Consider the following 24,664-nt stretch of genomic DNA (forward strand, 5'->3'; position numbering starts at 1 on the left):
CCAAATAAAACGTAGTTACAAAAGAACCACAATTAGAAGTAAAACGTTACATAGACCATGTGAAAGAGAACGGCAAGCAGGGTACCTGAAATACACTGCATGTTTGCTTTTTGTGTACTCGGCCTACCCTTATTCAATATGTTTGACCCTCCACGAGTTTATCTCTGTCATTTCATAGTATATACTACCACCTACTGGTATCATTGTGAATAAAGGCTTTCCCAAGGGGTTCTAGTCTAGATCTCGGTTTCCAAATCTCGGTCTTGGGCGCCCCCACCACCCTTGGTGAACGTTTTAGTTTTACACAGATGAAAGGCTCAGCTAAAATGCTACAGTTGTCCCTGACGCAATTCGAACGTGCACGTTTTGGTCCGTACTCTATATTCTAGCCAGTAGACACAAACGTTGAAGCCATCAGCAGTGGTGGGAAAAGTACCCAAATTTCATACTTAAGTAAAAGTAAAGATACCTTAAAAGAAAATTACTCAAAGTAAAAGTGAAAGTCACCCAGTAAAATACTACTTGAGTAATAGTCTAAACGTAGTTGGTTTTAAATGTAACGTTACTTAAACCAAAAGTAAAAGTATAAATCATTTAGAATTTCTTATATTAAGCAAACCAGACGACACGATTTTATATTTTAATTGACGGATAGCCAGGGGCACAGTTCAACACTCAGACATAATTTACAAACAAAGCATTCGTGTTTAGTGAGTGCCAGATAAGAGGTAATAGGGATGACAATGGATGTTCCCTTAATAAGTGTGCGAATTAGACCATTTTCGTGTCCTGCTAAGCATTCAAAATGTAACGAGTACTTTCTAACCGTAACCCTTACCCATTTTACATCTCTATGGGGTAAGGACGTCCCAAGGATTCTGAATAGCACGGACTGTGTGGTGATGTTTTTTCTGAACTGATGGCCAGTGGTGTAAAGTACTTAATTAAGTAAATATACTTTTAAGTACTACTTAAGTCGTTTTTTGGGGTATCTGTACTTTACTATTTATATTTTTGACAACGTTTACTTTTACTCCACTACATTCCTAAAGAAAATAATGTACTTTTTACTCCATACATTTTCCCTGACACCCAAAAGTAAGGGTAGGGGTTAATGTTAGAGGTTAAGAGTTTAAGGTTAGGGTTTATGGTAGGGACGTCCCAAGGATCTCGGATTGCATTGTGCATACCACACCGGTGTCTGTGCAATGCATTGTGGGTAGCTATTTGTCTTCCTGGGCACGAAAATGGCGGATACAGACGAGCCGTAAGTAGCTGCAGAAGTAAACAAGCAAGACATAGCCGTTAACTGCCCGAACGATGCTTTCACATCCCATTAACTGGTTACCCGCTGAAAGCAAAGCATGAATGAACCTTCTTTTATTCTCTCTTTTTAGGGAGAAGAAAAGAAGGAGAGTAGTGGAGCTGACTGAGAAGTTAGTAATGAATTGCTAGAACTGGCAGCAGGTTTGAGAGGGTGAATAGAGCAGGGATTAAAACGCTGTCTCGAATAACTCAGACGGCAGCTAAATCCAAATAAATATATAGCTACGCTAGCTAGTTCTAACTAGCCTACATTAAATAGTTCCTGTTGTTGTTGGTCTATAACATAGTATCCCTACAAATGGCTGCTTTGAAACCGATTCAATCATGGAATGATTCCGAGTGGCCCAGCTGTCTAAGGCACTGCATCTCAGTGCTAGAGGCGCTGAGACAGTTACTGTAGTGTAGGCTTGTTGGCTAGCTAGCTATCCATTTACTGTCTGTCAATAAGGTACTGTGCTTCTTCCATAGCATGGCACCCTAGGTGCAGCGATACACGTTTAAACCATCACAGAGTTATAAACAAAAAACATGAGACAATAGTATATGTCATAAGGTTGCTGCTAGGTAATCATGACTGTACTTTCTACATATTATTGTTTATAAAATAACAATGTGCTTCTCTGCTATTTGCATGTCTGCTATAAACATGTATGGCAGCTGTTTCTAATTAATAAAACGTTTATTAGATAATGAAGTTTTATATTCCTCAAATGTTTCCCCACTGACATATTTAGCTGGACTCCTGTCCTGTGTTCTCTCCAGGATGGTGGTGGATGGGGGCAGCAGAGACGGGGGCGAATGGGACGGACGATGGAACCACATCAATAGATTTCTGGAAAGACCAGGACCTTTCACTCACCCTGACTTTGAGCCGAGCACAGAGGTAATCATCACAGTGCATACTCAAAGTTTGTAAATAAAACAAGGAACAGCACTGAATGGGTTGCAAATAATTTCATACTTAAAGCCATGGTTCATGTCATATCAGAGCTCAGTTGCACATCTGAATACTTTTGATTGTGCTGTGATGTTCTCCTTTATTACTGTTGTTTATTTCCTTACAGTCGCTCCAGTTTTTGTTAGACACCTGCAAAATACTTGTTATTGGAGCAGGTGGCCTTGGATGTGAACTTCTCAAAGATCTGGTATGATTTCATCTCTTGAATGCACATGCTACTCTACAACATTCCCTTTGCAATGAGTGGCAATGTGAGAGATAGACCTGCACACACTGTTCTGCTAGTAACCGTCAGTTTGCGTATCATATCTTTCATGGAAATGTAGAATAGCCTATTTCTTGAGGAGAAAGATACCCAGTGTAGTCTTACTTAAGTAGTTTAATTAGGACACTTACAACAACATTGGTTCTGATAGATATTCACTCTGTTGTTTTCCCATCTTTTGGGGATGCTGTGGACCAGGCCTTGTCAGGTTTTCGTCACATACACGTTGTTGACATGGATACCATTGACGTTTCCAACCTCAACAGACAGTTCCTCTTTAGGTCAGATCATTTGCCTTTTACTTTTTTCTACTCATCCCTTGTCATTATTGGTGTTGTTGATTTTGTACATACAGTGCATTCGGAAAGTATTCAGACCACTTGACTTTTTCCACATTTTGTTACGTTACAGCCTTATTCTAAAAAAATTTTTTTTTTTTAAATCCCTCATCAATCTACACACAATACCCTTTAATGACAAAGCGAAAACAGGTTTTTAGAAATGTTTTAAAAACGGAAAATACCTTATTTACATGAGTATTCAGACCCTTTGCAATGAGACTCGAAATTGAGCTCAGGTGCATCCTGTTTCCATTGCTTATCCTTAAGATGTTTCTACAACTTGATTGGAGTCCACATGTGGTAAGTTCAATTGATTGGACATGATTTGGTAAGGCAAACACCTGTCTATATAAGCAAATACCAAGCCATGAGGTCAAAGGAATTGTCCGTAGTGCTCAGAGGCAGGATTGTGTCAAGGCACAGATCTGAGGAAGGGTACCAAAACATTTCCGCAGCATTGAAGGTCCCCAAGAACACAGTGGCCTCTATCATTCTTAAATGGAAGAAGTTTGGAACCACCAAGACTCTTCCTAAAGCTGGCTGCCCGGCTAAACTGAGCAATCGGGGGAGAAGGGCCTTGGTTAGGGAGGTGACCAAGAACCTGATGGTAACTCTGAAAGAGCTCCAGAGTTCCTCTGTGGAGATGGGAGAACCTTTCAGGAGGGCAACCATATCTGCAGCACTCAATCAGTCCAGATGGAAGCCACTCCTCAGTAAAAAGGCACATGACAACCCGCTTGGAGTTTTCCAAAAGGCACCTAAAGGACTCTCAGACCATGAGAAACAACATTGGTACGCAAACTGGTCTGATGAAACCAAGATTGAACTCTTTGGCCTGAATGCCAAGCATCATGTCTGGAGGAAACCTGGCACCAGCAGGTTTGGAAGCATGGTGGCGGTAGCAGCATCATGCTGTGGGGTTGTTTTTCAGCGACAGGGACTAGGAGACTAGTCAAGATCGAGGGAAAGATGAACGGAGCAAAGTACAGAGAGATCCTTGATGAAGAGCGCTGCTCCAGAGTGTTCAGGACCTCAGACTGGGGTGAAGGTTCACCTTCCAACAGGACAATGACCCTAAGCACACAGCCAAGACAACGCAGGAGTGGCTTCGGGACAAGTCTCTGAATGTCCTTGAGTGGCCCAGCCAGAGCCCGGACTTGAACCTGATCAAACATCTCTTGAGAGACCTGAAAATAGCTGTGCAGCGACACTCCCCATCCAACCTGACAGCTTGAGAGGATCTGCAGAGAAGAATGGGAGAAACTCCTGAAATACAGGTATGACAAGCTTGTAGCATCATAAACAAGATGACTCGAGAGGCTGCAATCGCTGCCTAAGGTGCGTCAACAAAGTACTAAGTAAAGGGTCTGAATACTTTTTGCTTTGTCATTGTGGGGTATTATGTGTAGATTGATGAGGGAAAAAACGATGTAATCAATTTTAGAATAAGGCTGTAACGTAACAAAATGTGGAAAAAGTCAAGGGGTCTGCATACTCTCCGAATGCACTGTACTTTTTCTAATGGATGGTATGTGTATCTCTGAAGGCTGAAGGATGTGGGTCGGCCAAAGGCAGACATTGCAGCGGATTTTATCAATGGCCGCATTCCAGGATGCAACGTGGTCCCGTATCCTTTGGAGATGAAGGAAAATGGATGATTTGGGAGTTGATTTATAATAATAATATATAATACATTATTATTATTATAGCCCAGGTTAATAAAAAAAAAGTGTAATTGTCACATACACCCGGATAGGTGTTGTTTTACAGGATCAGCCATAGTAGTACTCTGCCCCTGGAGCAAATTAGGTTTAAGTGCCTTGCTCAAGGGCACATTGACAAATGTTTCACCTTTTCGGCTCGGGTATTCAAATCAGGGCCCTTTCAGTTACTGGCCCAACTCTGTAACCGCTAGGCTACCTGCTGGCCTAATCTACTGATATCCTTATAAAATTGCACAGCCATTTCAAGAAAATACAAGACTTTGATGAGTCGTTTTACAGACGTAAGTCCTGGGATTCTTCTATCCTCGTCCTCTTCCAGATTACTCATTATGGGAAATATCAAATTAGCTGTATGTTTTGTTTCATTTGAAATAATTACTGCTTTGTCTCCCTCACACAGAATTCCACATAATAGTTTGTGGACTCGACTCCATAATCGCCCGGAGATGGATGAATGGCATGTTGGTATGTTATTACAAAATGTATTCTAAGTTAAATATAGATCAAGTCGAATGCAATCTAGTGCTCACTTGTTCGAGTACCCTTATGTCCTGCACAGATTTCCATGATCAATCTATAAAAAGCCAGTCCATAAAAAAACTGATTGTTAAACAGAGATCAGTTTTCACAATTTACCCTGTGTGATTTTCCATTCCTCTCTAGCTGTCTCTGCTGGTTTATGAAGACGGGGTGCTGGACCCCAGCTCCATCATCCCGCTGATTGACGGGGGGACAGAGGGCTTCAAGGGAAACGCTCGGGTCATCTTCCCTGGCATGACTGCCTGCATCGACTGCACCCTGGAGCTCTACCCACCACAGGTGTGCTAGCTTTTGTTTTACGTACAGATGTATCAGGATGGCTATCCTTTTTATTCCGGGATCTAATGTGTTGCTTCCTCTAAATATATTTATTTTCTCAGATTAACTTCCCCATGTGTACGATAGCCTCCATGCCCCGGTTACCAGAACATTGTGTTGAGTATGTCCGCATGCTGCTGTGGCCTAAAGAGAAACCCTTCGGAGGTATGTAACCAACCAGCTTGTTAACATGCTTATTTGACCAGGTATTACTGTGCCTTCGTTTTCTCACAGATTATTTTTTGATTCAAATATTTTAATGCTCCATAAGGAGTGACGGATTTATTTCAATGGTAGTACCAGCCATAGGTACAGTGGCAAGAAAAAATATGTGAACCCTTTGGAATTACCTGGATTTCTGTATAAATTGGTCATACAATTTGATCTGATCTTCATCTAAGTCACAACAATAGACAAACACAGTCTGCTTAAACTAATAGCACACAAACAATTATACGTTTTCATGTCTTTATTGAACACAACGTGTAAACATTCACAGTGCAGAGTGGAAAAAGTATGTGAACCCTTGGATTTAATAACTGGTTGACACTCCTTTGGCAGCAATAACCTCAACCAAACGTTTTCTGTAGTTGCGTATTAGACCTGCACAACGTTCAGAAGGAATTTTGGACCCTTCCTCTTTACAAAACTGTTTCAGTTCAGCAATATTCTTGGGATGTCTGGTGTGAACCGCTCTCGAGTTCATGCCACAGCATCTCAATCGGGTTGTGGTCAGGACTCTGACTGGGCCATTCCAGAAGGTGTATTTTCTTCTGTTGAAGCCATTCTGTTGTTGATTTACTTCTGTGTTTTGGGTTGTTGTCCTTTTGCATCACCCAACTTCTGTTGAGCTTCAATTGGCGGACAGATATAATAAAAAATAAAAAAAATAAAAATTAACCTTTATTTAACTAGGCAAGTCAGTTAAGAACAAATTCTTATTTTCAATGACGGCCTGGATTAACTGCCTTGTTCAGGGGCAGAACGACAGAATTTTACCTTGTCAGCTCAGGGATTTGATCTTGCAACCTTTCGGTTACTAGTCCAACGCTCTAACCACTAGGCTACCTGCCTCCCCAGATAGCCTTACATTCTCCTGCAAAATGTCTTGATAAACATGGGAATTCATTTTTCCGTAGATGATACTGTAGCAAGCTTTCCAAGCCCTGAGGCAGCAAAGCAGCCCCAAACCATGATGCTCCCTCCACCATATTTTACAGTAGAGATGAGGTTTTGATGTTTGTGTGCTGTGCCTTTTTTTCTCCACACATAGTGTTGTGTGTTCCTTCCTTCCAAACAACTCAACTTTAGTTTCATCTGTCCACACAATATTTTGCCAGTAGTGCTGTGGAACATTCAGGTGCTCTTTTGCAAACTTCAGACGTGCAGCAATGTTTTTTTTGGACAGCAGTGGCTTCTTCCGTGGTGTCCTCCCATGAACACCATTCTTGTTTTGTGTTTTACGTATCGTAAACTCGTCAACAGAGATGTTAGCATGTTCCAGAGATTTCTGTAAGTCTTCAGCTGACACTCTAGGATTCTTCTTAACCTCATTGAGAGTTCTGTGTTGTGCTCTTGCAGTCATCTTTGCAGGACGGCCACTCCTAGGGAGAGTAGCAACAGTGCTGAACTTTCTCCATTTATAGACAATTTGTCCTACCATGGACTGATGAACATCAAGGCCTTTATAGATACATTTGTAACCCTTTCCAGCTTTATGGAAGTCAACAATTCTTAATCTTAGGTCTTCTGAGATCTCTTTTGTTCGAGGCATGGTTCACATCAGGCAATGCTTCATGTGAATAACAAACTCACATTTTGTGAGTGTTTTTTATATCGCAGGGCAGCTCTAACCAACATCTCCAATCTCGTCTCATTGATTGGACTAGTTTATCGGAGTCCTGGCTCCAATTAGCTTTTGAAGAAGTCATTAGCCTAGGGGTTCACATACATTTTCCAACCTACACGGTGAATGTTTAAATTATGTATTCAATATACACAAGAAAAATACAATACTTTGTGTGTTATTAGTTTCAGCACACTGTGTTTGTCTATTGTTGTGACTTAGAGGAAGATCAGATCACATTTTGATGACCAATTTATGTAGAAATCCAGGTAATTCCAAAGGGTTCACATACTTTTTTTGCAACTGTACATGAAGATCCCTTAACATTTTTATCCTGATTGTGTGTTGTATTGTCAGATGGTGTGGGGCTGGACGCAGATGACCCGGAGCACATCCAGTGGGTGTACCAGAAGTCTCAGGAGCGGGCAGCAGAGTTCAGCATCACAGGAGTCACCTACAGACTCACCCAGGGTGAGAACACACTGTTAAGTTCATGTTTTAAGTATCCCTATATTTCTGTTATTATGGGGCTATCACTCAGTCAAGAGTGCGCCTGCGCAGGGAGTCTTGTTGTTGATGGACCTAGCCTGGAGTGGAATGGCTACCTTGTAGTGTGTTCATATAGTATAGAACATTTTGTTAAACTGGAACCTTGTCGTTGTGTCATTTCGAGTTAACATTGGTAGCAGAGGATGGCTAATAACTACAATGTGCCACCTCGCTTCGACGAGAAGAGGTCGTACGAAAGTTGGAAAAATGAACTTGGAATCTGGACACGCATTACTAATCTGGACGCGAAAAAGCAAGCACTTGCGGTGGTATTATCGCTCAAGGGAAGAGCGAGAGATACAGCACTGGAAATATCCATTGAGGATTTGAACAAGGATGACGGTATGGTGAATTTGATCAGAGCACTGGATTCTGTATTTCTTAAAGAAGAGAAAGACCGTGCCTACGAGGCATATTCAAACTTTGACAGTGTTACGAGAGATATTTCGCTTGCAATGGCAGACTACATCATTGATTTCGAACAGAGGTACAATAGGATGCGCAAATACGACATGGTTCTCCCGGATGCAGTGGTAGCTTTCAAGTTGCTAGATACTGCCTGTCTAGATGGTAGGGAGAAACAGTTGGCTTTGACTGCTTGTACTGTGCTGACTTTTGCATCAATGAAGTCGGCACTAAAAATAATTTTTGGTGATAAGACGTCTGTCGCGCCAATAACAGATGGAATGCAAGTGAGTGACGCAGCATATTACACTGAGCAGCAGAGAAAAGGCGCCAACAAGTCACGTTCAAGGCAGCCAGAAGAGGGCGCCATTTCCCGGTACAAATCCACTGGACAAATTTGGAAGGAGATCAAAATATGCTATTTGTCAAAGCACTTACCATTTGGGTTACAGACTGTCCTCATAAAAATGAACAAGTTAAACTAACAGAGGAAAATGTAAACACAGAGCAGTGTAACATTACACTGTTTTAAAATGAATCTGCTTCTGATACTGAGATTTTTATAGTTGAGTCCTTAGGATCTGCTGTGATTGATACTGCATGTACATGGACAGTGTGTGGTGCAAAATGGCTTGATAGCTATGTCAGTGAACTAAGTATGAAAGAAGTACAAAATATGATTGACACACCAAGCAACAGAGCTTTCAAATTTGGAGATGGGAGAATTGTCCATTCTACCAAGAGAGTTAAGATACCAGCAAAAATTGGTCAGACAAAGTGTCACATTGAAACAGAGGTGGTCCCTACAGATATCCCCTTACTATTAAGCAAAGCTTCCCTCAAGAAGGCAGGGGCTGTATTAGACATAAAAAATGACAAGGCAGGGATGTTTAAACAACCAGTGACTTTTGAACTTACTACCTCAGGCCACTATTGTGTAAACATTTTAGACAAAGACATCACACAGAGTCCATGCAAAAATGAGATTCTGACTGACACAGAGCATATGGAGATTCTGACAGTCACAGAGAACATGAACACAAAAGAAAAACACAAAGTATTGTTAAAGCTTCACAAACAGTTTGGACATGCTACAGTTGACAGACTTCAGAAGTTACTCAGTAGTTCAGGGAATAATGATGGTGAGAAGTACGAAACTGGAAACAAAGTGTACTACAAACGAGTTGACTGTCAAGTGGAAAGGACCGGGAGTAGTCATTGGTTAAGATGGTGTGGTGATATTTGTGAGGCACGGAGGCATCATTGTCAGGGTGCATCACTCAAGATTGCGGAAAGTAAATGATCAACAAGATAGAGGGGCTGTTGCTGAGAATCAGTCTCCTAATGAAAATGACAAAAAGGACACAGTAACATGCTGACCAGACCAGACACGTCGCGTGCGCGAGCGTCGCAAAATAAATTTAGAAATACATGTTTTTCAGTTATTGCACCCACACTGCTCGCGCGCGCCAATGAGCATCTGCGACGCCAAGGGCTAAAATAGAAGTCGTTCCTATTTCTGATGCAGATCGCGCTGAAAGTCATCTCCTCATTGGTTTATAGAAGCAAGTACCCACGTGCCATCTCTTAATTGGTTATACCCACGTGGGTGATTGAAAGACGAACTGTTTTGCCGGTTGTCGTGGTAACACTATGAGAGTTTAGATGTGATCACCATATAAGTTCAAAGATGAAAAAGCCTGGAAGGAGGAGAGATGACTAGAAACGATTCGGTTGGCCGTTTTATGTGTGGATTAATTGTCTGAGTAGAGGTCCTTGTGCATTTCAGGTAAAATAACAACTCAATGTTTATATCCCAGGAGAAATTAGCTAGCAACAGCAAGCTAGCTAAATAGGACAAATTAACGTTAACTAGCAAGTGCAAGCTAGCTAGCTAAATTGCCATACATGTTTAATGCTTTTCGACCTGTCCCCAAATGAATGTCATTGGTTCAGAGTTTGTTTTGATACTTTAACCTGCGTGTCGTGATCGCGTTTGGTGTGGGGGGACAAAATACATTTATGCACGATGGTGTACGCGCGCAGCCGGTTTGGGTTCCGTGTAACAGACACAAACCTACCAGATGTCGGATCCAATGATATGGACACTGAAACTGAGACAGGAAATGGAGCAGAGACCTTCAACCATGCCACAGGTAATACTGTTGAGCGTTCAAATGAGGAAAACTTTCAACAACAGCCACATGTGTTAAGAGAACATGGTTGTTCCAATCTGAAAACTGGACAAACTGTTAAATACATGGACAGAGAAAGTGGTATTCCACATACAGCAACCGTCATTGGACGAGCAGGAAAAGCCAAAGGAAAACACCAGAACTGGTACAACTTGCAGTACTCTGAACCAGCTACACTTTCTGGTACAACAGGGTCAGCTGACCTGCCACTTGTAGATAATATCAGTATTGAACCAATGGAAAATCGAGAAAAACAGAATGACATTCAAAATAATTATGTACTTGAAACAAAGGACATGTCATTTGACTCAGTTAAGCTAGATGAGCTCAGTAATTGGAGGAAAAAATTGAGTGTTTGAGGAAGTCAAAGACATTGGCTAAAAATGCGTCTCAACAAGGTGGGTGTGTACCCTTAAAGAATCCTTAACTGGAATAGTGCCTAAAGCTCGTCTAGTGGCTAGAGGTTTTGAAGAGCTGGCTGCTAAAGAACTCCCAAAAGACTCACCGACATGTGCCTCAGAGTCACTCAGATTGCTGATGTCAGTGATCTGCCAGAAAAAATGGAAACGTAATTCCATAAACATCAAATCTGCATTTTTGCAGGGAACAGAGCTGTCAAGGGACATTCACATCCGACCTTCGCCTGAAGCTAAAAGCGAAGGAACACTGTGGAAACTAAAAAATTGGTTGTTTGTACTGGCAGATGCATCACTCTACTGGTACAACAAAGTCAAGGCAACAATGCTGAATACAGGTGGAAAAATGTCACAAATGGATCCTGCAGTCTTCTATTGGCTTGATCAAGACTGCAATGTGACTGGAGTACTTGCCTGTCATGTTGATGACTTTATCTGGGGTGGCTCACAGACCTTTGCTCCAACTGTGATTCCACACCTCAAAGCTGTTTTCAAGGTCGGCCGTGAGGAGCATGATAATTTTTGTTATGTTGGCATAGAGTTTATTACAGTTGATGGAAAAATACTGATGCAACAGGAGAGCTATATCAAGAATCTTCAACCCATTCACCTGGATTATTCAAGAGCCGTACAAAGGAATTTCCCTCTATGTGGAATTGAAGCTGATCAATTGAGGTCAAAGATAGAATTTTATGGGTTGCTAGACAGAGTAGACCTGATGTAATGTTTAATGGTTGCAACTTGGCATCTAACACAAAACACGCCACTGTACAAACCATTCATGAGGCGAACAAAGTTGTTCGTAAACTGAAATCACAACAAGTGACTTTAAAGTTTCAGCATGTTGGAAAAGATGACTCTTTGAAGCTAGTTGTCTTCAGTGATGCTTCGCTAGGGAACCTTACAGATGGAGGCACACAAGGTGGACATCTAATCGTGTTAATGGGTGAAGGAGGAAGATTCTCACCTATCTGTTGGCAGTCAAAAAGGATCAGAAGGGTTGTCCGAAGCACACTTGCTGGAGAAACCCTTGCTCTTGCAGATGGAATTGACAATGCTATCTTTCTTGCAATTCTGTTCTCAGAGCTTACCACTGGTGAGACAAAACGTCTCTTTCTACTTGTAGTTTGTGTCACTGACAACTACTCATTAGTTGATGCTGTGAAGTCAACCAAGTCTGTCACAGAGAAAAGACTTCGTCTTGAGATTAGCAGCATCAAGGAACTTATTCAAGCACAGAGAATCCAGCGGACGCTGTGGTCGACCACAAAGGAACAGCTTGCTGACTGTCTGACTAAAAAAGGAGCATCTGGTCTTGTGCTCCTACGGGCTCTCAGTAATGGAAAGTGGCAGCTTGAGTAATACAAATAAAAACTGTCTCACAACCCATTTGTAATGGGGATCTTGAATAATACTTGGACATTTACTTATGTTGTTAATGTTTTATTTGACTTTAAAGAAAAGGGGGAGATTGTTAAGTTCATGTTTTAAGTATCCCTATATTTCTGTTATTACGGGGCTATCACTCAGTCAAGAGTGCGCCTGCGCAGGGAGTCTTGTAGTTGATGGACCTAGCCTGGAGTGGAATGGCTACCTTGTAGTGTGTTCATATAGTATAGTTGTAAGGCCTGGGTGTCGGAGTGTGTGGTCAACACGCAGGAAACAGCAGGTGCCAATACAAAATGTTCTTTAATGAACGCGGACCAACTAGTCCACCCTATTAACACACTGGGTGTACTATATAACCAACCCCAGACACGGGGGGGAAAGGAACACAGTCCAGAAAACACGTAGCACACAACCAACACCACTACTTACAAACAAACAATCCCGCACAAAGAAACGTGCGGGCCGGCTGACTAATAAGCCCAACTAATTAACCCTAATACACCACAGGTGAACCCAATAACCACATAGGGAGGGGGAGAAAAGGATCAGTGGCAGCTAATAGGCCGGTGACGACGACCGCCGAACGCCACCCGCACGGGAAGGAGAGCCTGCCTCGGTCGAAGTCGTGACAATAGTAAACTTTGTTAAACTGGAACCTTGTCATTTCGAGTTATCACACACATTCTGCAATACTGGATTGTGCTCCTAGTCTTGGACCTCCATAAGGATCTGACTAGGGTTGAATACCGGGAAACAGGTTACTGAGATTTCCTGCTTAAACCCACTCCTTATCTTTCTCTTAATTAATTCCATTCAAATTGCATTCAAAATAGATCATCCTGTTCAAGATTGTTATATCTCTCTCAATGTCCTAGCCTACCTCTTTCAGGTAATACATTCAATAGAGTATTAGCCGTATATTTAGCTAAGGAATGATGGGTTATGCATAAGTTTCAAACTTATAGCCTCTGTCTCTTGTGCAATACTCACCTGCGCTCCCCTGGCCTCTCTCCTTTAAAAAACACCCCTTAGCTCTTGGAGTCCCACGAAAAGCTTAATCGGGGCGGGGGGGCATTTCTTATACTAATAGCTTTTTCAAAGACTTTAACATGTAATGTTAAATAAAGCAGCCAATTGAACGCACAGGGAGTTTGAATCAAGAGAGAACGCGCGATGGCGGTAGGCTATGACATTTTTTTAAAACTCAGATCTGTACACCCATATCCATTCAATCTTCATGAAGAGAAGTGAAAGCCGTCTACATCTTATTTTAGTCCTATATTATTCAAGCATGCCATTACAATGATTAAGATAAGGAAAACAAAACGTTTCATTTCAGAAAGAAAACACTGCTTAGAAATATGCTCATCCATTTATTCAGCAATGAATAATGCATGTCTTGGCGATATAGGCTCTGCTCCTTCAGGGTAACTCACTGCCCGAGTAAAGCGGCCATATAAAATATAGCCTACGAGCAGTAAGTGTGGTAAGCTATACCAATCCCCCTAACAGGAACAGGGAACCTAACAGGTGGAGGCTGGGGTGGGAGCAAGAATACTGCACAAACTCATGTATGTTTCACAAGCTCAGAATCAATACATTGTAGCAGCAGAGGATCAGAGTGAAGCTGGGATCAATTGAGAACCAGTAGCGGCGCCGATGCAGAATTGGACGGCCTATAACTCAGAGCTAACCCTCAGTGCTGAAGAAGGAACCAGAACCGTGATGAGTTCCAGTATCTTGTCATTGGTTGCCAGCATCAATGTTGAACAGAGGTTCGCCAGGTGCTGCCCATGCTCAGCATGCAGGCAGCACAACATGAGAGGACAAAGTAGTGTTAGTTCTGATGATGACGACAATGTTCCACATGTGAGACTCCGTAATGCAAACAGAACTTAAGAGATCATGCAAGATTAAAGGGAAGGAACATTTAGTGTAATCAGACTGAAGAACCCCTAAAGCCATCATACGGACCGCCTCTGGAAAAGCATCATGTAAACCCAACACCGTTGCCTTAACGTGAACTCAAACTTGTCCTACTGAGAGAGAGGAGATATACTGATATGCATGTTCGTTGCCTCTCCGTAGTCCATGAAGAGTAGGCAGACAGATGGATTCTTGAGCAGACTACATGCTGAAAGGTCCTAACGCTCAATATGAACTGAATCCCTGCTATTGGAACATAAGGCGCATTTGCCCTCCTGAAATTGTAATAGAAAAGGCATACGTGGTTAAATAACAGAAGACATTGTACAGATCGAAGACCATACAGTAGACTGCTGCAGAGCGGCACAGCTCAGCCATGACATACAGTACCATTACATAGCATAACATACAGTATTACTAACGAACCCCCAAAACCACAACTAACATTGGCGACGTACCCACCTTATCTAAATAGCCTAATGTCCTACTGAAATTGTTCAGCAGTAGTTGATGCATCTGCAGCATGCACAGTGAGACTGACCTGATAATCAAAACCTAGACCTACAAATAGTCTACTTGAGCTGAAGGCTAATGTCTAACGGTATATTCTGGTAAGCCAAAAGAGAAGAATAAATGACCTGATAACAAGAGAAATAGATTACTAGATCATAAGCCTGTATATACAGTGCATTCGGAAAGTATTCAAACCCCTTGACTTTTTCCACATTTTGTTATGCTACAGCCTTCTTCTAAAATAGATTAAATAATTCCCCCCCTCAATCTACCCCATAATGACAAATTAAAAACAGGTTTAGACATTTTTGCAAATAAATAAAAATAAATACCTTATTTACATAAGTATTCAGACCCTTTACTCAGTACTTTGTTGAAGCACCTTTGGCAGCGATTACAGCCTCGAGTCTTCTTGGGTATGACGCTAAAAGCTCGGCACACCTGTATTTGAGGAGTTTCTCCCATTCTTCTCTGCAGATCCTCTTAAGGGCTGTCAGGTTGGATGGGGAGCATCGCTGCACAGCTATTTTCAGGTCTCTCCACAGATGTTAGATCGGGTTCATGTCCGGGCTCTGGCTGGGCCACTCAAGAACATTCAGTGACTTGTCCCGAAGCCACATGGCCTTGGCTGTGTGCTTTGGGTCGTTGTACTGTTGGAAGGTGAACCGTCGCCCCAGTCTGAGGTCCTGAGCACTCTGGAGCAGGTTTTCATCAAGGATCTCTCTGTACTTTGCTCTGTTCCCTCAATCCTGACTAGTCTCCCATTCCCTGCTGCTGAAAAACATCCCCACAGCATAATGCTGACACCACCATGCTTCACCGTAGGGATGGTGCCAGGTTTCCTCCAGACGTGACGTTTGGCATTCAGACCAAAGAATCGTGTTTCTTCAGACCAGAGAATCTTGTTTCTCATGGTTTGAGAATCCTTTAGGAGCCTTTTGGCAGACTCCAAGTGGGCTGTCATGTGTCTTTTACTGAGGAGTGGCTTCTGTCTGGCCACCCTACCAAAAGGCCTGATTGGTGGAATGTTGCATAGATGGTTGTCCTTCTGGAAGGTTCTCCCATCTCCACAGAGGAACTCTGGAGGTTCTTGGTCACCTCCCTGACCAAGGCCCTTCTTCCCCGATTGCGCAGTTTGGCCGGGCGGCCAGCTCTAGGAAGAATCTTGGTGGTTCAAGAACTTCTTCCATGTAAGAATGATGGAGGCCACTGTGTTCTTGGGGACCTTCAATGCTGCAGAAATGTTGTTGTACCCTTCCCCAGATTTGTGCCTCAACACAATTCAGTCTCAGAGTTCTACGGGCAATTCCTTCAACCTTGTGGCATGGTTTTTGCTCAGTCATGCACTGTCAACTGTGAGACCTTATATAGACAGGGGTGTGCCTTTCCAAATCATGTCCAATCAATTGTATTTACCACAGGTGGACTCCAATAAAGTTCTAGAAACATCTCAAGGATGATCAATGGAAAAAGAATGTAGCGTCTCATAGCAAAGGGTATTTGGTATTTTATTAGGATCCCCATTAGCTGTTGCAATAGCAGCAGCTACTCTTCCTGCGGTCCACACAAAACATGAAACATAATACAGAATGACATAATACAGAACATAATTCGACAAGAACAGCTCAAGGACAGAACTATAGTTGAAGTCTGAAGTTTACATACCCCTTAGCCAAATACATTTAAACTCAGTTTTTCACAATTCCTGACATTTAATCCTAGTAAAAATTCCCTGTCTTAGGTCAGTTAGGATGACCACTTTATTTTAAGTATGTGAAATGTCAGAATAATAATAGAGAGAAGGATTTATTTCAGCTTTTATTTCTTTCATCACATTCCCAGTGGGTTAGAAGTTTACAAACACTCAATTAGTATTTGGTAGCATTGCCTTTAAATTGTTTAACTTGCAACCTTTCGGTTACTAGTCCAACGCTCTAACCACTAGGCTACCTGCTGTCCTTGTTCAACAGCCACACCATTCATTACCAGATTCAGCTGAGGTCTAGCACTTAAGGAATGATTTGTACCAAATACAATGCTCTTAGTTTTAGATATGTTTAGGACCAGTTTATTACTGGCCACCCATTCCAAAACAGACTGCAACTCTTTGTTAAGGGTTTCAGTGACTTCATTAGCTGTGGTTGCTGATGCGTATATGGTTGAGTCATCAGCATACATGGACACACATGCTTTGTTTAATGCTAGTGGCAGGTCATTGGTAAAAATAGAAAAGAGTAGAGAGCCTAGAGAGCTGTTACAGTGGTTCCCAAACTTTGTATAGTCCCGTACCCCTTCAAACATTCAACATCCAGCTGCGTACCCCTTCTAGCACCAGGGTCAGCGTACTCTCAAATGTTGTTTTTTGCCATCATTGTAAGCCTGCCACACACACACTATATGATACATTTGTTAAACATAAGAATGAGTGTGAGTTTTTGTCAGAACAGTGACAAAGAGCTCTTATAGCACCAGGGCGCAAATAATAATTGAATAATAATCAATTATTTTGCTCTTTATTTAACCATCTTACATATAAAACCTTATTTGTTCATCGAAAATTGTGAATAACTCACCACAGGTTAATGAGAAGGGTGTGCCTGAAAGGATGCTCATAACTCTGCAATGTTGGGTTGTATTCGAGAGAGTCTCGGTCTTAAATCATTTTCTGCACACAGTCTGTGCTTGTATTTAGTTTTCATGCTAGTGAGGGCCGAGAATCCACTCTCACATAGGTACGTGGTTGCAAAGGGCATCAGTGTCTTAACAGCGCGATTTGCCAAGGCAGGATAATCTGAGCGCAGCCCAATCCAGAAATCTGGCAGTGGCTTCTGATTAAATTACATTTTTACAGAACCACTTGTTGCAATTTCGATGAAGCTGCCTTTTTCAGATATCTGTAAGTGGACTGGAGGCAGGGGATGAAGGAGATAACGAATCCAGTTGTTTGTTTAATCCGTTTCGGGAAAGTACCTGCGTAATTGCGCACGCAACTCACTCATGTGCTTCGCTACATCACATTTGACATTGCCCGTAAGCTTGAGTTCATTTGCACACAAAAAACATAGAATGATGGAAAGACCTGTGTGTTGTCCTTGTGAATGCAGACAGAGAAGAGCTCTAACTTCTTAATCATAGCCTCAATTTTGTCCCGCACATTGAGTATAGTTGTTGAGAGTCCCTGTAATCCTAGATTCAGATCATTCAGGCGAGAAAAAACATCACCCAGATAGGCCAGTCGTGTGAGAAACTCGTCATCATGCAAGCGGTCAGACAAGTGAAAATTATGGTCAGTAAAGAAAACTTTAAGCTTGTCTCTCAATTCAAAAAAACGTGTCAATGCATTGCACCTTGATAACCAGTATGTTGTAAAAGCGTTACATGGTCGCTGCCCATATCATTGCATAATGCAGAAAATACATGAGTGTTCAGGGGCCTTGCTTTAAAAAAGTTAACTATTTTCACTGTAGTGTCCAAAACATATTTCAAGCTGTCAGGCATTCCCTTGGCAGCAAGAGCCTCTCGTGGATGCTGCAGTGTACCCAAGTGGCGTCGGGAGCAACTGCTTGCATGCGCATTTCCACTCCACTATGTCTCCCTGTCATGGCTTGCGCCATCAGTACAGATACTATTTCCTTGTCACGCCCTGACCTTATTTTTCTATATTTTCTGTATTATTTTGGTCAGGTCAGGGTGTGACGAGAGTGGGTATGTGTGTTTTTGTCTAGGGTTTTGTTTATCTATGGGGATTTGTATGTCTAGGTAATGTAGGTTTATGGTGGCCTGAATTGGTTCCCAATCAGAGGCAGCTGTTTATCGTTGTCTCTGATTGGGGATCCTATTTAGGTTGCCATTTGCCATTTAGGTTTTGTGGGTAGTTGTCGATGTGGAGTTGCATGTCAGCACTCGTTCTATTTAGCTTCACGTTCGATTTTGTTAGTTTGTTCTGTGTTCTTCCGTTATTAAAAGAAGAATGTATTCATATCACGCTGCGCCTTGGTCTCCTCAATACGACGAACGTGACACTCCTGTTGTCATGGTTTCCAGTGGTTTGCAGAAGAGGATGTCTTCCTTAATTGACCCCCCATAAATGTAACAGACATATACCAGGAGCTGCGCCAGGCCCGACACGTCTTGATTCATCCAGCTGTAATGCATAGAATTCACTGGCTTGTATGTGAAGCAGTAATTGTTTCAAAACATCTCCTGCCATGTCACTGATGCGTCGTGAAACTGTGTTATTTGATGAAGTGATTGTCTGTCTAGTTTTTTTTGGCTTTTTCCCTCAGTATTGTCCCAGCCATATCCGTGACAGCAGGAAGAATTAAGTCCTCCACAATAGTATGGGGCTTGCCTGTCCTAGCCACTTGGTAGCTCACCATATAAGACGCTTCTAGCCCCTTCTTATTAATGGTATCTGTTGCTTTTATACATGTCTTACTACTCGAAAGGCATCTTAATTCTTAATCAAAAACGCCCATGGCTTATTTTTCAAATTGGCATGTTTTGTTTCTAAATGTCTGTACAAGAGTGAAGGTTTCATTGAGTTGTTAGATAGTACTTTTGCACATATAACACACTGTGGCTGAGGAAAGGCACTTCTCCCAATATAAGTGAACCTCAAATCAATGTAGTTCTCATCATATTTACGCCTCTTCGATGGTCCAACGTCCCTGTCAGTTGTTCGGTGCTGTCACCGGGTAAGGGGGCAGTAGCTCTTCGGCTGCATCAGATTCACAACTGTCAGTGTCCATGCTAGCTGGGCCAACAGCAAATGTAGAATTACTGATGCTAGCATTGGATGTGCTCTTGGAAGCAGAACAACTTGTGTCATCGACAGGTGCAGGTGTAGTACTGCTAGTAGAAGCAGTACTACCAGTACAGCTGGTATGTGTCTCTATGGACGCAGGCCTTACTAAAGGCCTGTTTGAAAATATGAAGAACATGAAAAAAATATATATATATGTGTATATTTTTTAAAATGTGAATCACATTTGTATTTGGCGTACCCCCGACGGCATTGCGCGTACCCCAGTTTGGGAATACCTGCTGTATTGGATAACGGCACAATCATTTGGAATTTTTGGGGCTTGGGCTCATAAAATGTCTTTAATGTATGGCTTATCAGGCTCAGGCAACATCAGGCTTGAATTTTAAAACTTCTAATCAAATACAGACATGTTTATATGCCTTATATGCTTTAGAATGACACTTCCGCAGTCTGGGTAGCCATTTGACTAGATGTTCAGGAGTCTTATGGCTTGGGGGTAGAAGCTGTTTAGAAGCCTCTTGGACCTAGACATGGCGCTCCGGTACCGCTTGCCGAGCGGTAGCAGAGAGAACAGTCTATGTCTAGGGTGGCTGGAGTCTTTGACAATTTTTAGGGCCTTCTTCTGACACCACCTGGTATAGAGGTCCTGGATGGCAGGAAGCTTGGCCCCAGTGATGTACTGGGCCGTTCGCACTAATCTCTGTAGTGCCTTGCTGGGAACATTTGTAAAATACCGGGAAAATATTAAATCCTGAATCTGACCCACAGCCAGAAAAAGAACCAAGCTTTTAAACTGTTAATAATATTTGGGCGTATCTACAATACCCCATTTACAATATATTATTATTTTTGAATTACTTCCTTTGCAATTTTAGCCAGAATGTACACTACCGGTTGAAAGTTTTGGAACACCTACTCATTCAAGGGTTTATCTTTATTTTTTTTACTATTTTATACTTTGTAGAATAGTAGTAAAGACATCAAAACTATGAAATAACACATATGGAATCATGTAGTAACCAAAAAAAAGTGGTAAACAAATAAAACATCTATTTTATATTTGAGATTCTTCAAATAGCCACCCTTTGCCTTGATGACAGCTTTGCACACTCTTGGCATTATTTCAAACAGCTTAATGAGGTAGTCACCTGGAATGCATTTCAATTAATAGGTGTGCCTTCTTAAAAGTTCATTTGTGGAATTTCTTTCCTTAATACGTTAGAGCCAATCAGTTGTGTTGTGACAAGGTAGGGGGGTATACAGAAGATAGCCCTATTTGGTAAAAGACCAAGTACATATTATGGCAAGAACACCTCAAATAAGCAAAGAGAAATGACAGTCCATCATTACTTCAAGACATGAAGGTCAGTCAATACGGAAAATTTACTGGAGTGCAGTTGCAAAAACCATCAAGCGCTATGATGAAACTGGCTCTCATGAGGACCGCCACAGGAATGGACGACCCAGAGTTACCTCTGCTGCAGAGGATAAGTTCATTAGAGTTACCAGTCTCAGAAATTGCAGCCCAAATAAATGCTTCACAGAGTTCAAGTAACAGACACATATCAACTGTTCAGAGGAGACTGTGTGAATCAGGCCTTCATGGTCGATTTTTTGCAAAGAAAACACTACTAAAGGATACCAATAATAAGAAGAGACTTGCTTGGGCCAAGAAACTCAAGCAATGAACATTAGACCGGTGAAAATCTGTCCTTTGGTCTGGAGTCAAAATTTGAGATTTTTGGTTCCAACCGCCATGTCTTTGAGAGCCACGGTGTGGGTGAACGGATGATCTCTGCATGTCACCGTAAAGCATGGAAGAGGTTATGGTGTGAGGGGGCTTTGCTGGTGACACCGTCTGTGATTTATTTAGAATTCAAGGAAAACTTAACCAGCATGGCTACCACAGCATTCTGCAGCGATACGCCATCCCATCTGGTTTGCGCTTAGTGGGACTATCATTTGTTTTTAAACAGGACAATGACTCAACACACCTCCAGGCTGAGTGAGGGCTATTTTAACAAGAAGAAGAGTGATTGAGTGCTGCAACAGATGACCTGGCCTCTACAATCCCCCGACCTCAACCAAATTGAGATGGTTTGGGATGAGTCGGACCACAGGGTGAAGGAAAAGCAGCCAACAAGTGCTCAGCATATTTTTTTACTCCTTCAAGGCGGTTGGAAAAGCATTCCATGTGAAGCTGGTTGAGAGATTGCCAAGAGTGTGCAAAGCTGTCATCAAGGCAAAGAAGAATCTCAAATCTAAAATATATTTTGATTTGTTTACCACTTTTTTGGTTACTACATGATTCCATATGTGTTATTTCATGGTTTTGATGTTTTCACTGTTATTCTGCAATGTAGAAAATAGTAAATACATTAAGAAAAACCCTTGAATGAGTAGGTGTTCTAAAAATGTTGACAGGTAGTATTGTCACAGTGAATGTTTTTTTTGTTCACGTGCTACAGGTGTTGTAAAGAGGATCATCCCGGCTGTGGCGTCCACAAATGCAGTCATTGCTGGTAAATGAGTACACACTAAAGGAAATGTGAACGTTTATTTGTGCATAAAGGGTTTTACGAGCTAGATTAAACATTCAGCAGCATTGTGATAGGACTTTCTGTATTTACTATTCGTAAATAGAAATGTCTTTAGCTAAGTACTTTTTGACCCCATTTTAGCTGCTTGTGCCACGGAGGTCTTCAAAATAGCATCAAGGTGAGTTTTCAATTGCTGATTTACTACTAAACCAGTCCATAAGTACATGGAAGTGCATATGCATTTCACAACAGCTTCATGACTTTCCTCTTTGTCTGCAGTGCCTACATTCCTCTGAACAACTACATGGTGTTCAATGACGTTGATGGTCTGTACACCTATACGTTTGAGGCAGAGCGAAAGGTGGGTTTTCTGTGTACTGGGATTTCTGTGTACAGCTCTCAGGTTAACAATGGTATGATGAAAGGTAACTGGTAATACATTTTTGTCTAATACCTCTATATTTGTTTGAAACGTCAGGAGAATTGTTCATCCTGCAGCCAAGTCCCCCAGGACCTGCACTTCTCTCCCTCAGCTAAGCTCCAGGAGGTGCTCGATTACCTGACTGAAAACGCGTCTCTGTAAGTTCACCTACCACGTAGGTTTTATGTTTCCTAAATTCTGTGACCCCCAATGTGATATTATAATTTGGACTGCGTCTTGGTCATAATGACACTCACAACTGTACATTTTTCAGACAAATGAAATCTCCAGCCATCACTGCGACATTGGAAGGAAAAAATAAAACATTGTATTTACAGGTGAATTTTCACATTTTGATATGCAATATGCAACGTTTTTTGTTTTGATCATGGTGAAAAGAATAGTCTTGAGCAGGCATACAAGTGGTTGGCTGGCTATTGACTCATGTTTTGTTTTGACAGACTGTCGCGTCAATTGAACAGAGGACACGCCCCAATCTGAGCAAGTCACTGAAAGGTGAGTAATATAATATGCCATGTAGGTTTGATACAGGTTTAATAGTGTTTCAAATTGATGACATTATGCTTACCCAGTCTTCATTACTGTCTATAGTGTGGGCTTCTAGTCCTCTTTGTGGTTGGACTCATTCTTGTAATTAACTTTTTTTTACAGAGCTGGGTCTGTTAGATGGGCAGGAGCTGGCCGTAGCTGATGTCACCACTCCCCAGACTGTGCTCTTCAAACTCAGCTTTACCTCTTAGGACCAGCATGTTCTCCCCAACATCAAACACCAGACGTCGTTGTTATTACTTTTCTAACAGAGTACCGGGTATTTGAAACGGAAAATAAACTACAAGTTTTACAGTGTATTTAAGTGAATATGTAAATAAATGTATTTCATATCCAGTTCTCTGACATACTTGTAGACTCAAGTCTATGAATGCATTTGGTTGTGGAAAGCCAAACTACTCCACTGTCATATTTGATCATATCTGCAACTGTTGTGATGTATTTGCGTTATATATTTGCGTTATATGCACTGCAACCTCTCAAGCTCTCTTACACTGGAGAAAAGAACAGTACCATATTTAAATAGATTTCTCTTACAGCTTCTTGTGAGTTTAATTTATTTCCGTTTCGTTGCAGTAACTCCTTCATGGGGTTTTGCACACACAGACACAACCGGAATATATGTTTTCCTGTACAATACATGTCTTCTGTGTTACTTATGACTGAGACTTCAGGCTGAGTGGGCAAATTGTTTTCCTTGTTGTATATCCATTATGTTCTTGTGCAAATATTGTAGTGTTAATGAATGTGCTGACTCTGCAATTTACACAGAACATTTTTTGTTAACATCCAAATAATGTCTGTACCCAGTAATAATTATACTTCCAAGTTGTTTAATTGGTGCATGCACAGTTTTAAGCTTTAATGTGAAGAAGGTACTACTCCAATAAAGATACGTGTATTTTCTGAATATTTGCCAGACCACTGCAGGTATTGGCACTAGAAAGTAGGTCAGGACACAGACAGCATCATGACATCACATGTGGGCAGTGTTGAAATGTTTGTGGTTTTTCTGAAAAAATGCTACTTAGAAACCGATGTCGATGGTGATAATGTTTTTGGCGGTGGGTTGCGGTCTATTTCTAATGCCCCGTGTACACGAGTTGCAACGCAGCCGCCGTTTCTCTTAAAAATATATATATATTTCACTGTGACCTGCTGCTGACTGTCAGGCAGTGAGGCAGGTTGTTGCTGAGTGAGTGGTTGTTTGTGTGTGTGTGCCTCGACACAATCCTGTCCCGGCGCTCTATGGACAATTCCTTCGTCCTTAATTCCTTCGTTTTTGCTCTGACCTACTGTCAACTGTGTGAACTTATATAGACAGGTGTGTGCCTTTCCAAATCATGTCCAGTCAATTGAATTTACCACAGGTGGACTCCAATCAAGTTGTAGAAACATGCTTTAAACAACTCCAGTGGACGCTTGGCATTGCGCATGGTGATCTTACGTTTGTGTGCGGCTACTCAGTCATGGAAACCCATTTCATGAAGCTCCTGACAAACTGTTCTTGTGCTGACGTTGCTTCCAGAGGCAGTTTGGAACTTAGTAGTGAGTGTTGCAACTGACAACTGAGGATTTTTACGCGCTACACGCTTCAGCACTTAGTGGTCCCTTTTCTGTGAGCTTGTGTGGCCTACCACTATGCGGCTGAGCC

At 41.8% G+C, this 24,664-nt stretch overlaps 1 protein-coding gene across 2 annotated transcripts; it reads left to right on the forward strand.

The window, feature by feature from the left end:
- The first annotated feature begins 1,246 nt into the window (after window positions 1-1,246).
- On the forward strand, window positions 1,247-23,922 carry LOC120065095 (NEDD8-activating enzyme E1 catalytic subunit). 2 transcript variants are annotated; one of them, XM_039015812.1, is made up of 18 exons: window positions 1,248-1,267; window positions 1,398-1,436; window positions 2,089-2,209; window positions 2,391-2,471; window positions 2,748-2,830; window positions 4,437-4,517; window positions 4,852-4,895; window positions 5,015-5,079; window positions 5,278-5,433; window positions 5,535-5,637; window positions 7,676-7,789; window positions 21,948-22,001; window positions 22,161-22,197; window positions 22,299-22,380; window positions 22,498-22,598; window positions 22,715-22,778; window positions 22,902-22,956; window positions 23,113-23,922. In XM_039015812.1, the coding sequence occupies exons 1-18, from the start codon at window positions 1,248-1,250 to the stop codon at window positions 23,199-23,201; spliced, it is 1,389 nt and encodes a 462-aa protein (XP_038871740.1). In that variant the 3' UTR covers window positions 23,202-23,922. The 2 variants fall into 2 exon arrangements, with proteins under 2 accessions (XP_038871742.1, XP_038871740.1); XM_039015814.1 differs by lacking the exon at window positions 1,398-1,436 and having other exon boundaries at window positions 1,247-1,267; window positions 23,113-23,201.
- Window positions 23,923-24,664: the final 742 nt, after the last annotated feature.

The sequence above is a fragment of the Salvelinus namaycush genome, chromosome 20, assembly GCF_016432855.1.
Source record: "Salvelinus namaycush isolate Seneca chromosome 20, SaNama_1.0, whole genome shotgun sequence".
Classification (NCBI taxonomy): domain Eukaryota; kingdom Metazoa; phylum Chordata; class Actinopteri; order Salmoniformes; family Salmonidae; genus Salvelinus; species Salvelinus namaycush.

Excerpts from the sequence above, each read along its gene's own strand:
- LOC120065095 (XM_039015812.1), top strand. The coding sequence starts at position 1,248 with ATGGCGGATACAGACGAGCC. Across the intron at positions 2,210-2,390 it reads ACTTTGAGCCGAGCACAGAG|TCGCTCCAGTTTTTGTTAGA; the intron begins GTAATCATCACA and ends ATTTCCTTACAG. Across the intron at positions 22,599-22,714 it reads CTGACTGAAAACGCGTCTCT|ACAAATGAAATCTCCAGCCA; the intron begins GTAAGTTCACCT and ends TACATTTTTCAG.